The sequence below is a fragment of the Aulostomus chinensis genome, chromosome 5, assembly GCF_037954235.1.
Source record: "Aulostomus chinensis isolate RoL2024-O1b breed Wild chromosome 5, RoL_Achi_v1.0, whole genome shotgun sequence".
Taxonomy (NCBI): domain Eukaryota; kingdom Metazoa; phylum Chordata; class Actinopteri; order Syngnathiformes; family Aulostomidae; genus Aulostomus; species Aulostomus chinensis.
The window spans coordinates 28,259,898-28,274,028 of NC_141324.1; the positions used below are offsets into that span (position 1 = coordinate 28,259,898).

General features: G+C 47.9%; 3 protein-coding genes across 7 annotated transcripts; 2 read left to right on the top strand and 1 right to left on the bottom strand.

Annotated features, from left to right (window-relative positions):
- Nucleotides 1-281: 281 nt before the first annotated feature.
- Nucleotides 282-3,156, bottom strand: nol7 (nucleolar protein 7). 2 transcript variants are annotated; one of them, XM_086204426.1, is made up of 8 exons: nucleotides 2,934-3,156; nucleotides 2,626-2,686; nucleotides 2,079-2,128; nucleotides 1,987-2,006; nucleotides 1,817-1,898; nucleotides 1,576-1,697; nucleotides 895-972; nucleotides 282-774 (listed from the first exon to the last, which is right to left on the bottom strand). In XM_086204426.1, the coding sequence occupies exons 1-8, from the start codon at nucleotides 3,116-3,118 to the stop codon at nucleotides 704-706; spliced, it is 669 nt and encodes a 222-aa protein (XP_086060552.1). In that variant the 5' UTR covers nucleotides 3,119-3,156; the 3' UTR covers nucleotides 282-703. The 2 variants fall into 2 exon arrangements, with proteins under 2 accessions (XP_086060552.1, XP_086060551.1); XM_086204425.1 differs by having other exon boundaries at nucleotides 1,981-2,006.
- On the top strand, nucleotides 2,665-7,571 carry epdr1 (ependymin related 1). 2 transcript variants are annotated; one of them, XM_086204421.1, is made up of 4 exons: nucleotides 2,665-2,791; nucleotides 4,427-4,722; nucleotides 5,086-5,294; nucleotides 5,374-7,571. In XM_086204421.1, the coding sequence occupies exons 2-4, from the start codon at nucleotides 4,484-4,486 to the stop codon at nucleotides 5,565-5,567; spliced, it is 642 nt and encodes a 213-aa protein (XP_086060547.1). In that variant the 5' UTR covers nucleotides 2,665-2,791; nucleotides 4,427-4,483; the 3' UTR covers nucleotides 5,568-7,571. The 2 variants fall into 2 exon arrangements, with proteins under 2 accessions (XP_086060547.1, XP_086060545.1); XM_086204419.1 differs by lacking the exon at nucleotides 2,665-2,791 and having other exon boundaries at nucleotides 4,304-4,722.
- A 213-nt stretch (nucleotides 7,572-7,784) lies between these two features.
- Nucleotides 7,785-14,076, top strand: stard3nl (STARD3 N-terminal like). 3 transcript variants are annotated; one of them, XM_086204423.1, is made up of 10 exons: nucleotides 7,875-7,893; nucleotides 8,090-8,210; nucleotides 9,451-9,771; nucleotides 11,157-11,234; nucleotides 11,348-11,425; nucleotides 11,828-11,881; nucleotides 11,977-12,094; nucleotides 12,480-12,578; nucleotides 13,150-13,240; nucleotides 13,320-14,076. In XM_086204423.1, exons 3-9 carry the CDS (start codon nucleotides 9,574-9,576, stop codon nucleotides 13,212-13,214), a joined length of 690 nt encoding a protein of 229 aa, XP_086060549.1. In that variant the 5' UTR covers nucleotides 7,875-7,893; nucleotides 8,090-8,210; nucleotides 9,451-9,573; the 3' UTR covers nucleotides 13,215-13,240; nucleotides 13,320-14,076. The 3 variants fall into 3 exon arrangements, with proteins under 3 accessions (XP_086060550.1, XP_086060549.1, XP_086060548.1); XM_086204424.1 differs by lacking the exon at nucleotides 8,090-8,210 and having other exon boundaries at nucleotides 7,785-7,893; XM_086204422.1 differs by lacking the exon at nucleotides 7,875-7,893 and having other exon boundaries at nucleotides 8,069-8,210.
- The last annotated feature ends 55 nt before the right edge of the window (nucleotides 14,077-14,131 follow it).

Below are 14,131 nucleotides of genomic sequence, written 5' to 3' on the forward strand. Positions count from 1 at the left end.
GACCCACTAAAGACCGATCACTAAATATTGCAATATCACGTATCCCTGCGCCTAGTGGGGAAAGTAGTTCCAACCCTCAAAGGAAAGTCTGCTGGAGAAAAATCTATTTGACTTGACGGCACAATGCTAACACTTCCCACTCACTACCATTCACTGTGCTAAGCTAACTAGCACAGAAGCAAAGTATCTAGTTATCTGGCTCTAAGACTTCCCCTGAAAGTTGTCTCTTTCCTCATTTCTTTGTTTTCTACAGGGGATTTTTTTCTGAAATAAGAAGCGCGTTGGTGAACGTTGCCTTTAATTTTCTCTTCACATCATAACTGCAGATTTAAGAGGACATTTCTTCACTTGCGTTCAGCTTTTGAGCCTCGTAACGTTTGTGTCTCGTTGATGAAGACAAAACGACTGGAGCCTTTCTGACGCTGGACAAAGTTCTTAACTGGCACCAGTCTTGGTGGGAGGGCAGAGCCTCCATTAATGGGACCAGTAACTCCACAGCCTTGACAGGAAGAAATCAATAACTGATGCAGGGCCAGATCCAGATCCTGCTGGAAACATACACTTGTCTTCAGACTGATGATAGTCTGTCTTTGGGAAGGTTCAACTGTCACTTGTCTCGACACTCCACTTCAAAGTCCACATGTAGACGAGCGGGCGCCGCTCAGGCAGACGTCTCTGATCCGGCTGGACGTCCTCAGAGACGTCAGGAGGGGATCTGCTGCTTGTGGAGCCACCTCTTCTTCAGCTTCTCTGCTTTGGTTTTTGCCTTTTTGGCTGTGGGTTTCAAGAGAAGAGACGAGTTTTGTGATGCTGCAGGAAGACCTTTGACCTTTACTTTAACCTGGAAATACACCAGACGTGTCAGTGGCAATACGGGTCCGGGCCAGAACCTACCCCAGTCTTTCTTGACAAACCGAACCGCTGCACTCTTGTCGCTCCCCGTCTTGTTCCGCAGTGACAGCAGCTCGTTACCTAAAAAAAGCAGAACATCAAGGTTTAACGCATTCAGCTGGACTGAGCTGGAACTCATGTAGCCGTCGTGTCCACAGCAGGGCCCCCTGGACAGGGGGGACCTCGGTGGGACTGGACGGGACGTCACTGTAGCAGAGCTCAAATTGAGACAGATCATCGTCCTGGCGGACTGCTGCCACAGAGTGAAGCTTGCAGGAGCTTTACATCCCAACAGAGTGACCCCAACAAGCTTTTGCTGATGGATGTTTCAGTCTAAGAAAGCCTACAGAGGTGGTGGAGGTCACTAAAGGTCATCAGGGGGAAACACAAGAAGCCTGACGCTTAGCGGTGGTGACCTGGAAGTCATGTGACCCTAGTGTAGCTCCTTCATAGGCTAACATTAGCTTAGCACTGCTTAACCATTGCATTCAGGCTTCCAGCATCATCAGAGGGGTTCACTAGTGAAGATGATCCTGAGGAACTTCCCGTTGGACGACAAACTCACCTCATCTCTGAGCTGCTCTCTGGCACACGAGGAGCACGATACGTTTTGAAGACTACAGTTTTCTATCCAGCCTTAATCCGCCATCACCTCACATGAGCATGTGACATGCGCCATCTTACTTGTAGTCCTGCAGCTTCCTGGTCCATACAGCCGTGACTTGATGAAATCCTCGGCTGCCTGCTGCTGGGAGGATGCCAACCCTCGCTCCTTCCCCGTCGTCACCGTGTAGTTTCCCTTCAGACTGAGGAACGGAAGGGAGGTGAGGTCATACCAACACTCGCAAGTACTTAAGGTCTACTTGATGATGTTGTGACTCTGCAGGAACAGCGTCAATGAAACTCAGAGAAACAAAAGATATACTTTCGAATATGAGCCAGTTGCTTGTTTGTCCTCCCATCACCATCTTCCACTTCTTCCTCCACCTCTTTCTCTTCCTCCTCAGCTGCGAGAGCAAAACACAAGATGGGCTGATGCAGGCTACTGTCCGGGTTTAAACCTGACAGAAGTGAAGGGAGGATATTTACCGTCACCTTTGTGTTGTTGCCGTTTCCTGAAACGACAGAATTCAAGACTGAGCGAGTTCAGGCGGCAGATTCTTCGGTCAGTCATAAAAAAAACTTACTGTGAAGAATCGATTTCCTCCAAAACTTCAGCTGGTAGCAGTTTTCTTTTCTGTGCAAAGCATAAACAGATTAAAAGAACTTTACTATGACTGAATAATCACTGCTCTCACAGAGAAGTCAAGCTCAGCAAACTCCAACAAGCAGAGAATTCAATCGGTGACAGCAGAAGCAACGTTCAAGTGTCAGCACGTTGTTTTTGTTCCTGCAGATCAGTCAGATTGATGAGGATACACTTCGACCGTCTGAATCCGGTTCAAGCAAACTGGAAAAAGAACCTTCAGCTCCCGCGTGCTTGCTGAACGTTTCCTCTATCCATGACATCAGAAGGTCATGTGACGTCAGACATGTTGAAGTGAATATTTTAATGTTGCCAGTTCATTTACATCAGTGACATGTTCGGTAGCTGGAAATAATATCAGCTGGTCACAAAACCGAGCAACTCTTCAGATCATCTGGTTTAAACCTCTTGACTAAGAGAGTAAAGAAGAAAAGCGACTCCCAGGATCGCAAATGTGCGGTCCCAGCTGAGCTCTGCTGTTCGACCACCTTCTGCTCCTGGAACAGCTCCTGGCGCCGCCTCCTCTTCTCCTTCAGCAGCTCCTTCTCCCTGGAAGCAAGATAACGTTCAGCTGATCAGACGTGAACCCTCGACAGGTCACCAGTAACATTCCTGGTTTACTGCATACATGAAGTAGCGTGAATACTTAAATATGTGAGTGTTGTATTAGATTCATGCAGTGTAAAGAATAATACTGTATTTGCTCTGTCCATTCGCACGACGACCCCGAGAGAGTTTGGAGCTGGCCAGCTAGCTGGTTCGCTAGTTAGCCGGTTAGCTGTTAGCTATTAGCTACCTGCGGGCTGCTTCCAGCGCCTGTCTCACGCTCCGCAGAGCCTGAGCCTTGGAGTCCTCGAAGGTCACTTCTTCGGGGGCCTCGTCGTCACTGGACTCCAGTTCTAACTTAAAACCTTCAACGACGGGTTCGTTATTCCCCCGTCTTAACGAGCAATTCGCTTTCCCACGTTGCTTCTTCGCCATGTTGCTACGTGACGTTTAAAGCGAGGGACGGGCGAAAATAGTGCGCGACTTCCGGTGTCAGGGAAAAAAAACCCCATTTGCAGTCTTTTCATTTTCAAGTTTCAAGTTATCCAGATACAATGAACTTAGTTGATAATAATTTTATAGGTTAAAATTCGATAGTATTTAATAAAATTTCAAATAAATATTGTCGCAGCTTTTATTTTGAAATCGTAAATTGCGGGGGGAAAAAAACATGAGACGGGGAGGGTCGCAGTACCCACGATTGTTCTCCTCTCCGTTCCTCTCGAATCTATTTAATGTGCAGCCAGTTTCACCTGACCGATGTGGGGTTTTTGTTCCTTAATTGTGGTTTTAAAGAAAAAAAAAACCAAAACGCCTGATTTCCTCTAAAACCAGTATTGAGAGTTGGTGTGCTGGACTGTAAATAAACCCTTTTCATGTTCCTTGCACACCAATGCTGTACAACTATGTAGAGGTGAGGGTAGAGGCATAATTCCATAAACACATAAATCAATTTATATATCTATATATAAAACATTACATCGTTATACATGACCATTAAAATAAAACCAAAATAAAATATTGAGCGCCCTCTGCTGGGCACACCAGTTACACCATCTGTGAACCAGCATAGTCATTGTTTACTGCACTTCATGTGCTGTTTCGTATCGGCGCGTATCTGAGAACATGCATGCCGATAAATCGGTCATCGGCCTGATCGATACTGGTCGTCGATACTGGTTTTGATCTTGATTGGGTCCTCGTGGTCAGCTGCATGCTTGTATCTCCCTAGTGAACGGTGTGGGTTTGTGGGGTTATTAGTTGACATACTCAGTAAAATGAGGCCAGAATGCAGTTCGTGACTCATAGAATAAACTGACCACTGAAGTTCTCAAATAATGATTCTCACACATTTTATTAAAGAAAACTGCCCTCATCTGAGCAGATTAGGAGCCTTTAATCCTCATTTATCCGGTTTCAAAGTCTAAATTCAACAAAGAGGAAAAAAACATTCTCTGACCAGCTGTTCTACTGAGATTATACCCACTAATTAAGTATCAGTTACCTGCTGACAGGTTTTATTTTACAGGAATTATTTCGAGTTGCTAGACTGGCTGACGAAAAATGTGTTTTGCAGTTTCCTCTCGTTGTTCTCAGTGTGGCTACTTTTTTTTGTTTTGAGTAGTTTGTTCAGTTGTAGATTTATTTAAAAAAAAAAACAACAAACACTTTGACAGCTTTTATTGTGAAAGCAACAACCGGAAAATGCGTTTTATCTCGCTCTCGCGAGCTTGTCCGCAGCAGGTGCGGCCCGTTAATACCGACCCATCAAGAAGAACTGGGACCGGTCGGTCGGACTCGATGATGTATCGGCTGCTGCTCGTGTTCCTGACCGCCGCTGGGTCGTTGGGTCACAGCCTCCCCGGCCTGGATGCCTCCCCGACCGCCCGACCGTGCCTCGCCCCGCTGCAGTGGGAGGGACGGTGGGTTCTGTACGACCACAGCACCGGTAGGAACAGCCGGGCCGCGGTGTCCTACGACGGCCAGAACCAGAGGATTCGGGTCCTGCAGCAGAACAAGAAACACACGCCGTGTCAGAGGTGAGAGACGCGGGAGACGCACAGATCTCATATGATGAGAATATTAATACACGAAACAGAATTATTACTGCAAAGTTTGTCTTAATATATTTCCCTACTTCCTGTACTCATGTAAGGGAATATAGAAGTTCTGTGACGTAAGTATTAAAAAGTAATATACCAAAGTACTTACTGGCGAAAAGTGTATTTCTGTTAAAAAAAAAAAAATTCAGATGGTGAGATTTAATGTCTAAAAGGTTAAATACGAGGAGACAGCTTTTCAGCCGCTGACCCACACCTACGCGGTTCTGACCCGGTTCTGGTGCATCAAAGTCTCCCCATTCTTCTTCCTCCCGCGCTCCTCTCGTCCCTCCCCTGCTTCAGGTTCTTCGAGTACATCTTCTTGTACCAGAGCATGGTGATGTTCCAGATTGACCAGAAGACCAAGCAGTGCTCCAAGGTGGCCCTGGCGGACCCCTGGGATCCCTTCGACATCCCCGATAACTCCACCTTCGAGGACCAGTACTTCATCGGAGGTCCCGGGGACAGCGTGGAGGTTCAGGAGTGGTCAGACCGGAAGCCAGCTCGCCAGCGTGAGTCTCTGAAGCTGTCAGCCTCGTCTTCTGTGCTGGGATGTTGAAGTCGTAACCTCTCGGTGTGTTTCTCATCCAGATGAGACGTGGGTGGGCGTCTACACCCTGAAGGACTGCTACCCGGTGCAGGAGACCTACACCAGGAACAGCAGCGTCACCACCTCCACCCGCTTCTTCAACCTCCAGCTGGGCATCAGCGACCCCGATGTCTTCACCCCGCCCAGCACCTGTCAATCAGCCCAGCCTGACAGGATGGCCGAGTCCGACTGCTGAGGCCTTAGCGGCCTTCACCTTTGACCCCCGGCGGGAGTCCGTCCACCATTTTTCTTTAACGCGGCCGTTTGTTCATTTGCTGCTAATTGAAAGTGATTCTGCTGACCGCTAACGAACCGATTAGATCGCACGGGTGAAATGAGTTTGCTTAAATGCTGTCGACGCTCGTCACTGATGACATCACTGGTCTCCAGCTGTGTCTCCTGTGAGTCATGCTAGCGAGCATTTATCTCCCAGCTGTCAATTTGACTGATTAGAATGCTCCCAGAAACGAATGAAGCGCCTCACTGACGTCACGCGCGGTGCACCCTTGTCCTGTGGGATCAGCTGATTTTTGACCTTTTGCAGACGGAAATGGCGTCTTTGCTGGCCGGCATGAAAACTTGTGTTTGAGGGATTAGAATGCAGGAAACACGCAGACGAGCAGCGACGTGAAGCGTCCCCTCAGGCTCCCAGTCACGTGACCCAGTGTAACACAGTAACAGAACACGTTTCTAAACAAATCATGGTATTACTGTTAGTTACTTTGTCCTGTGACTCACTACCACCAAAACAATCCCTCTTGTTCTTGGTTGTATCTTTGTTTGGCGATGGAACAGCGAGAAGCTCACGGACGTCGGTTTGCGTCCGGTTCCGAGTGCGAGTCTCCGGCTTTCTGAGCCAGCCTGGAACCTCACTGACTCCAGGGGTCTTTGCACAGTTAATCTGTCCTGGTAATTTGAGAGTTTTAATCCATTTCTTTACACTGAAAATGGCCCTGTTACCTCTAGTTCACGTTACCGTACTGTACCACATGATGCCCCCGACCAATCAGAGCTGCTACAGGAAATAAAAGCGGGAGCAAGGAGTCCTGGGTACTGGAGTTTGGTTACGAATTCTTATGTTTTCACGATCAGAAATAATTAAATTATCCCTTAAATGTCTCAACATTTTATGTATGTACATTGAATATTTCACTTGCTTCCCCTCTCTTCTGCGGTAATATTTGTGAAAGTAATGCAGAAGTAGTGTAGGCAGTAACTTGTTACTATACACTAACAGTAATAGTGCAAAGTAACTTTTAATATCTAAAATATCACCTTTTGGTAGTAACTTGTGGAAACACAAACGGTTGAGTGTGTCACCCGTTCACGCTGCTCTGTTAGCTACATAGCAAGATGCCACACTGGAATAAACCTGCTCCTCTTTTACTCTCAGACGGCTGTCTTGTTACTCATGCTAAGCTAGCTAGCGTGCTAAGCTAGCTAGCGTGCTAATCAAGCGCTGCTAAATTAATGGCTGAATGGAAGCTAGTTTGTGATGTGGGTTTGATTAAAAGCGATCCATAAAACAGCGCTAATGTGCATGTGTGCGACACCACCGCATTACTGCACTTACAGCTGAGTCTGAACATTTGACACCGTTTTGATTTTATAAATTCTTGTTAGCTTTTGGGTCAACAATGTTCATTCCTCCTATAGTCGTCTCTTTCTGCTGTGTTTTGCATGTGAATCTCAACCAAGACGCTGCAGCCGTGGCTAAAAATGTGTTCCTCATCTCTGTATTAGAGCCTCTGGCTGCCATTCTTACCCCAGAATACTGAGCTAGAAGTTTCTGATTCATGTTAAGGAAATTTCCCTAAAGGGTAAATTATGTCTCTGGAGACGTGAGAGCGGAGACATCGATTATAATGTGCACGTTGGATGAACCATTGTGGGCCTTTGGGTTTCATTCTGTGAAAAAAACTGCATTCATTTTTATGGGAATTTAATTTGTGCCCAATTTGGAATGTATGAATAAATGTTGTTTAAAAAAAAAAAAAAAAGGGTAAAATTGTGGTTGAATTCTTAGCTTTCTTTCATTCTTCTGTAGAACATTGAAAAATGAATGGAGTGGAAATAAGGAGCAATGTAAATCTTTTTGGAAATCCCAACCAAGTCTGTAAAGATCTGAGGGGTTTGGAACTTGCAACCGTCCTCACTTCGTCTCGTTATTAAATGGCTGCCGCGTTTACACCAATAAACACCTTTGTCAGTGCAGTTGTGCTGGATTACATCAGAATCTACAACCTGATATTTGAATGATTTTATTACCGAGGAGCCCATGTTTCTGGTGGCGTTTTTTCTGCCAGCAAAAACAAGAGTTTGGTTTTAACCATATATGGTCAAGGGGCGGGGCTCGTATCACGGAAGAATCCATTGGTCGCCACTGATTTCCGTCACCTGGGTGATTGCTGTTACACCTTCTGGACGCCTTCTTTTGTTGGAGTTTTCGACAACAGCAGCAACAAAGAACTTTGCCATGTTTTTTTTTTTTTTTTTCCTTTTTCTGGAAATCATTTGAGCAGGTAATGTTAACGTGGTGACTCCGCCCCTTGGCTGATGACGATGGATGGCTCTTTCACAACTAAACAGAAAAAAGTTGGGAGGTGTTATTGTGTATGTTGCTTTAAAATGAAAATAAAAATGCCGCTACGTCTACGTAAAATTGCCATATACGCCAAATCAACTGCAAACGTCAGATCCCAGAATCCTTTGCGGCAGCTGTATCCGGTCACAACAGAGGAAGAGGGAACCGATGACGTCTTGAGCGTCGAGGTTGAAACCTGCAGCCTGAAACCTTCAGAGGATTCATTCAGAAACCCGCGGCCGGCGAGTCCGGGAGGTAAGCGCGACGTTTATAACCGGGGTTACACCGTAAGTAGAAGGACGCAGCTCGCTAGCAGCCGGAAGAGCGAAGCTAGCCAACACCGCGGTGCTCCGGCCGCACTACGAGGGTTGGCGTGTGTTACGGTGGCGTCGCGTCACGGGCGAGTTCGGGTTTGGTTCTGCTGAGAGGTCCACAGTCTAGTTCTCTCCGTTTGTGGCCTCCACCGCAGAGACTCGGTGCTGCACGCCGCGTCTCCCGCTGCAGTTTCCTGGTCCAGCTGCTGGTGTCAATAACCGAGGGGAGAGCGGAGAGGCGCGGGGAGAGACGCTCCTGTCCACCGCCGCTGTAGCAGAACCATCGTGTTGGTTGGGTCCGAAAATGGAATTTTGGAAATATTAAAGAAAGAAAAGAAAAACAAACCCCGCTGCTCTCACTAAAATATGCCCGACTGTTAAAGTTCCACTCGTAGTATCGAAGAGAATTGCATTCATCCTCATGTTTATGATTGAGTTTGTAGCTGCACTGACGTCAGAGCTGCACAGCCAGACTGATCACAACATGGCCTCCAGCAACTTCAACCGCAGGAAGGTGCAATGTGAGTCAAACTGGCTGGGGGTCGACCATGATGATGATGATGATGATGATGGTGATGACATGGTGCAGCAGCGTTGTCCGTCCTCCACATCAGCTTCTTCACGTCATCTCTGTTTGATCCGATCACGTGACCATCCCTCCACCGTCATTTGAATGAGTTCTTCAACTAAAGTCAGCGTAATGATTTTAAATGGACCTCAAATGTCACAAAACATGCCTGAACCATCACAGCAGCGTGATGTTCCACGGTGGCGCTGCTCCAGTGGCTGTTGACGTGCTTTGTGGTCTACTGAGAGGCTGCTTCCTCTCTGACAGGTTCCTCTAGAACCCCCCCCCCCCCGACCTCACTAGCAAACAGAAAATAGCATCTTTCTTGTATCATGCAGACAAGGTTTCCTGGTAAAGGGGTGTCTGTGTGGTCAGAGGTGAGGAAAGAAGTCACATGACGTAGTGACGTTGAGCAGCTCTCCCCAGGTTCTCTGTTGGAGTCTTTTGAGAGGAAGCAGCAACAGTTGTCAGGTTTGTTTGGTAGAGAAGAAACGGGTTGAAGTGTCAAGTCCCTGCTAGAAGCTGGGAGTGGTTCTGATGGGGGGGGGGGGGGTCTCGCTGGCCAGGCTCAAGTCGGATTCTTCTCAGATGAACCAGTCTCTCCTCCCTGCAGGTCCAGTGATGCCTGTCACGAAACTACAACATCTCCACTGACCTGTGGTGGCTGAGTCGGCGTCTTACTCTCATCATCAACCAGTGGGTGGGGTCAGCCCGGGCTCTGGGGGCGTGGTTGGAGATGGACAGCCGATGCAGCAGCAGTGCCGACTCACGGCTGACCGGCAGGGGCGCCATCGCCACCACACCCATGTCTGCACGCGTGGAGTCGTATGAAGCCGGGGAGAAGAAGTGCATCTCCGACGTGAGGAGGACCTTCTGCCTCTTCGTCACCTTTGACCTTTTGTTCATCACTCTGCTCTGGATCATTGAGCTGAATGTAAGTGAGGTGTGATGAATGTCGGTTTCCAGGGTTACTGTCACAGCTTTTGATGGGTCACATGTGTCGTCGTCCCCCCCCCCAATTTGGAGACCATCGATGGTGACCGGAAGAGGCTGAAGGATTCTTGAGTCAAAATGTGGCTTCTTACTCAGAACTCAGTCACGTAGCTGAGTGAATTTTGTGTTTGACAACAATTTGTACAAAGAAAGAGGAAATAATTCATGACCGACGCCACAAAGCTGCGTGTACATGCAGCACCTCTGTCCTCGATAAACCACAAGTGAGAACAACCAGCGAAAGCACCGCCTCACCCGGTGCTGACAGACAGAAGTGTGCCTGTCAGGAGAGAGACGTCACTTCAAAAGTTTGTTTTACCGCTCAAGTTCTCACCAACAGGAGGCTTGAGCTCACTAAGACGCCCCCCCATCACATCTTGGTGATCCCAGAATGCAGGGAGAACCAGCCACGTCTGTTTAGCTTGAAGCTAACGGAGACGGGTGACAGCTAACAGCAGCTAACTTGTAGCCGTGGGAGGATGTGGGATCAGTTTCTGCCCGCTCAGCGTCTGACAGGAGAAACTCAGAGGTTCGGGGCTCAGCTGGCAGCTTCACTCCATCCTGGTTTGATTTGGCCGGCACGACTGATGGACTTTGCTGTGTTTTTATCTCTCACGTAAAACTTGAGTTTGTAATCATTAACCACAATTTCCTGGTGACCCGGTTCAGCTGACCGTGTTTGTGCTGTAATACTGCAGTACAGCACTCGCGCTCTGTACTGCAGTATTACAGCACAGCACTTGTATACGCGGCTGGAGAAATGAATCCAGGGCACAAGGCCAGGAAACTTTGTTCCCTGAATGAGGAAGTGTTAACGAATACGCGCGGGCGCGTTGTTATTACAGTGTTTAAAGCTGCTTTCAGTCTGGACTAAAACTCCAGTGGTGAAGAATGACCAGGTGTTGGGGGGGTCAAAGGTCACCGAGACCTCACAAAGCAGGTTATAAGCAACAATCCTATCATTTACTTGTTAAATATGACACAAATATCAAATGGAGTAAAACAACGAAGTGACGCCTGAAAAGCACACGAACCAGCAGCTCCAGCAGGGAGGAACCAGTCTGATTGGTGTCATCAGAACACCTGTGGAGGAAGATGGCAGTGGGCGGGGCCAGTGGAGGACCACACATAACATACTAAGGAATATATGTGTGTGTGTATGTACGTATGAAGAAATCATTTTGGTCATTTAAAAGGCTGTTTCTGTATTTTAGTCAAATATAAAGTTGGTGGCAGAGAAATAAATGTGGATTTCACAAGATGGCGGTAGAACTATCAGGTTTCTGATGAGATGCGATGCAGTGACCAGGTGTTCGTGTCATGCAGGTGAACGGCGGCATTCAGAAGCAGCTGGATAAAGAGGTGCTGCACTACGACTACCACGCCTCCTTCTTTGACATTTTTGTAAGTAGTTGGTATCGTTCCCCTCTCGCCGCCGTTCACCTGCAGGACGCGGTCTCACTGTTCCTGTCCTCATCTTTTGCGTCTCCGCCCTCCTTCCTCTCCTCCTCCTGCAGCTCCTGGCTGTCTTCAGGTTTGCCTCTCTCATCCTGGCCTACGCCGTCTGTAAGCTACGTCACTGGTGGGCCATCGCAGTAAGTTTCATCAGCTCCTCATGGGCACGGCCTCATCTCACCAGCAGAGGGTGCTGTCCCCCAGCATCTGCGCTGACTGGTTTACAAAACTCAGCTACCAGGTGTTTGTCATGAAGGAGATTTGATTTTTGACATTCGTCCAGCAGTTGTTGGGACTAAACAACCCTTTGGTTTTATTCTCAAATGTTTCTGAATATGTGGGGAGGTGTGTTTGTTTGTTTGTCTTTATCTTTTAACATTGATGGAACATTTTTGAGACTCTGTTGGTGGCCGTTGGCCAAGCAGGCTGAATCAGCCCAGTCGTTCACTGTCACAGTTGATGAATGGAGGACGTTGAATCTTGAGTGTGAGGAACAGATGTTTGTGATCCTGACTCTCAGTCTTCGTGTTTCTGCCCCTCAGATCACCACGGCGGTGAGCTGTGCTTTCTTGATTGTGAAAGTCATTTTATCAAAGGTAAGAGTCCTGATGTAAGTCATGTGACTAAGGGATATCCGCAGAGGAAAGAGGAAGTCCAGGTTAAGTGTGTGTGTGTGTGTGTGTGTGTGTAGCTGCTGTCTCAGGGGGCCTTCGGCTACCTGCTGCCCATCATCTCCTTCGTGTTGGCCTGGATAGAAACGTGGCTGCTGGACTTCAAGGTTCTGCCTCAGGAGGCCGAAGATGAGAACAGTGAGTCGAACTTCAGCTACATTGGTTTACACTGCCAGCAGTACTGCTACTACCAGCAGTACTGCTACTACCAGCAGTACTACTCCTACCAGCAGTACTGCTCCTACCAGCAGTACTGCTCAGCATCACTCCCACACTGTGATGCCAATATTGCTGCTGCAATACTTTGATGGTGTTACTTTTGCTAATATTGCGACTGGCAGTATTGACCTGAACAGCTTTTACTGTGTGGCGTGTTTTTATCCTTCATCTGATCCTCGTTTGTTTCAGGCTCTGTTTGTTTTTAAGTCATGCAGTATTAATACTGCTTCTTCCACAGACACTTCTCTGGTGCCAGTACCGCTGTCAGTCCTGCTCACATCACATTTCCTGTCTTCTATTCTAGGGTATCAGTCCTTTGTGGACGCCGCCGAGCGAGCGCCTCTCATGTGTCCGGGTCCACTGTCTGACGGACAGTTCTACTCCCCCCCGGAGTCAGTGGCAGGTCTGTTTCCATGCCGACACCTACCACCCCCGTGGTGTCGTTGTGATATTAGGAAGTCTCGATCCTTCAGGTTCATCCCTTTTTGAAGGAACGTTAATGCTAAAAACAACTCATGCCCGCCAGCTGCTAAGGCTAGCGTGCTGGGGGGGGGGGGGGTGTCATTTTCAGCAGCTAATCAGTTAGCATGCGGATCCACCTGCCGTCTGAGTGGGTTGTAATTCACGTGTCCTCTGTCATACGAGGCTTCGTGCGCCACCTCAGCGCCATTCGCTCATTATTGTGCGCATGGCTGCTTTTATCAATCAGTAAAATCCAGGACAGAAGAATTCCGTCTTCCCAGAAAGCGATTTCAAATATCAGAATGTCGACTCGCGATGTGGTCCAGGTGTGGTAGACGTCCGGGATCTCATGGAACGTCTCTGCAGTAGCTTTACTGAGCCCAAGATCTCCCCTTCAGCCTGCTAGAACTTTAGAGAACCTTCCGCTGTCACCCTCTGCGGATCAGAACCACATCGATCGGCACCAGTCTGGCTGAAGTCGTGACCTGCGCTTGTTTCTCGTCTGTTTTCAGACTCTGACGAGGATCTGGATGATAAACACGATCCAGTAAAAGGGCTCATTCAACAGGTGATCTGACAGGTGCTGCTGCTGTCGCGGGCCACGTATGTATTTCTTTGCAGATGATGCAGTGATGCTCGTTGTCTCCTCGCTGAAGTAACTTCGCCGTGTTCTTCGCTTCAGGATCCCGGCCTCTGGAGGGCAAGTTGGTCTTCTTCTCCAGAAGTTCTTGTGAGGGGAAAACTGCCTTACACTTTCTGCCATTTTAGTTTTTAAATCTTAAAGAAGTCTTTGTCTCGTGTACTCGCACCCATGAACATCTCCTCCTGGCGCTGAGTGTGTGATGCTAATGAAGCCGTATCACGACGTTTGGCCCTCAAAGAACCCTCGTCCTCACGTTTACGGATCCGTGGAGCTTCTGGCGGACGGGAGGCGTCCGCGTGAGGGGACTTGGTTGGGAAAATAAAACCAAGATTTACTTCAGAATAGTTCCTTGCACGTTTTCATCCAACTGTCATTTAAAAACTCTCTGAGCTGCCGTCTTGTATTTCTACTCTGTTGATGATTTCCTCATGCTTGGGATAGAAGTCACCATTAATGACCGGACACAAGCTGCATCGACTCAGTGTAACGAAGGACGGGAGGACAGTCGTGTTCATGACAAACCAAGAATATTAACTGTGGGATTGTCTGAGACGCGTCATTAATTCTTCTAGATAAATGTTCACTCCTGGAATTTAAAAGACAAAGTCGAATGCTCCAAAATGAGCCATAAATCTGTGGCATTTAAAGATTATTGACTGGAAAACTGCACTCGGCGTAGAAACGCTGCCGTGACGGCAAACGAGAAGCCGCTGTTCATCTTCATGCATGTCTGGCAAGAAGCTGTGCTCTGGTTTTTATAAACGTCTGTAAAACAGAATTAAAATGTGAAACATTGTGTGGCTGTTGGATAATTCACTGTTTACTGCTGCCTGTACTCGGCCTGTCTGGAC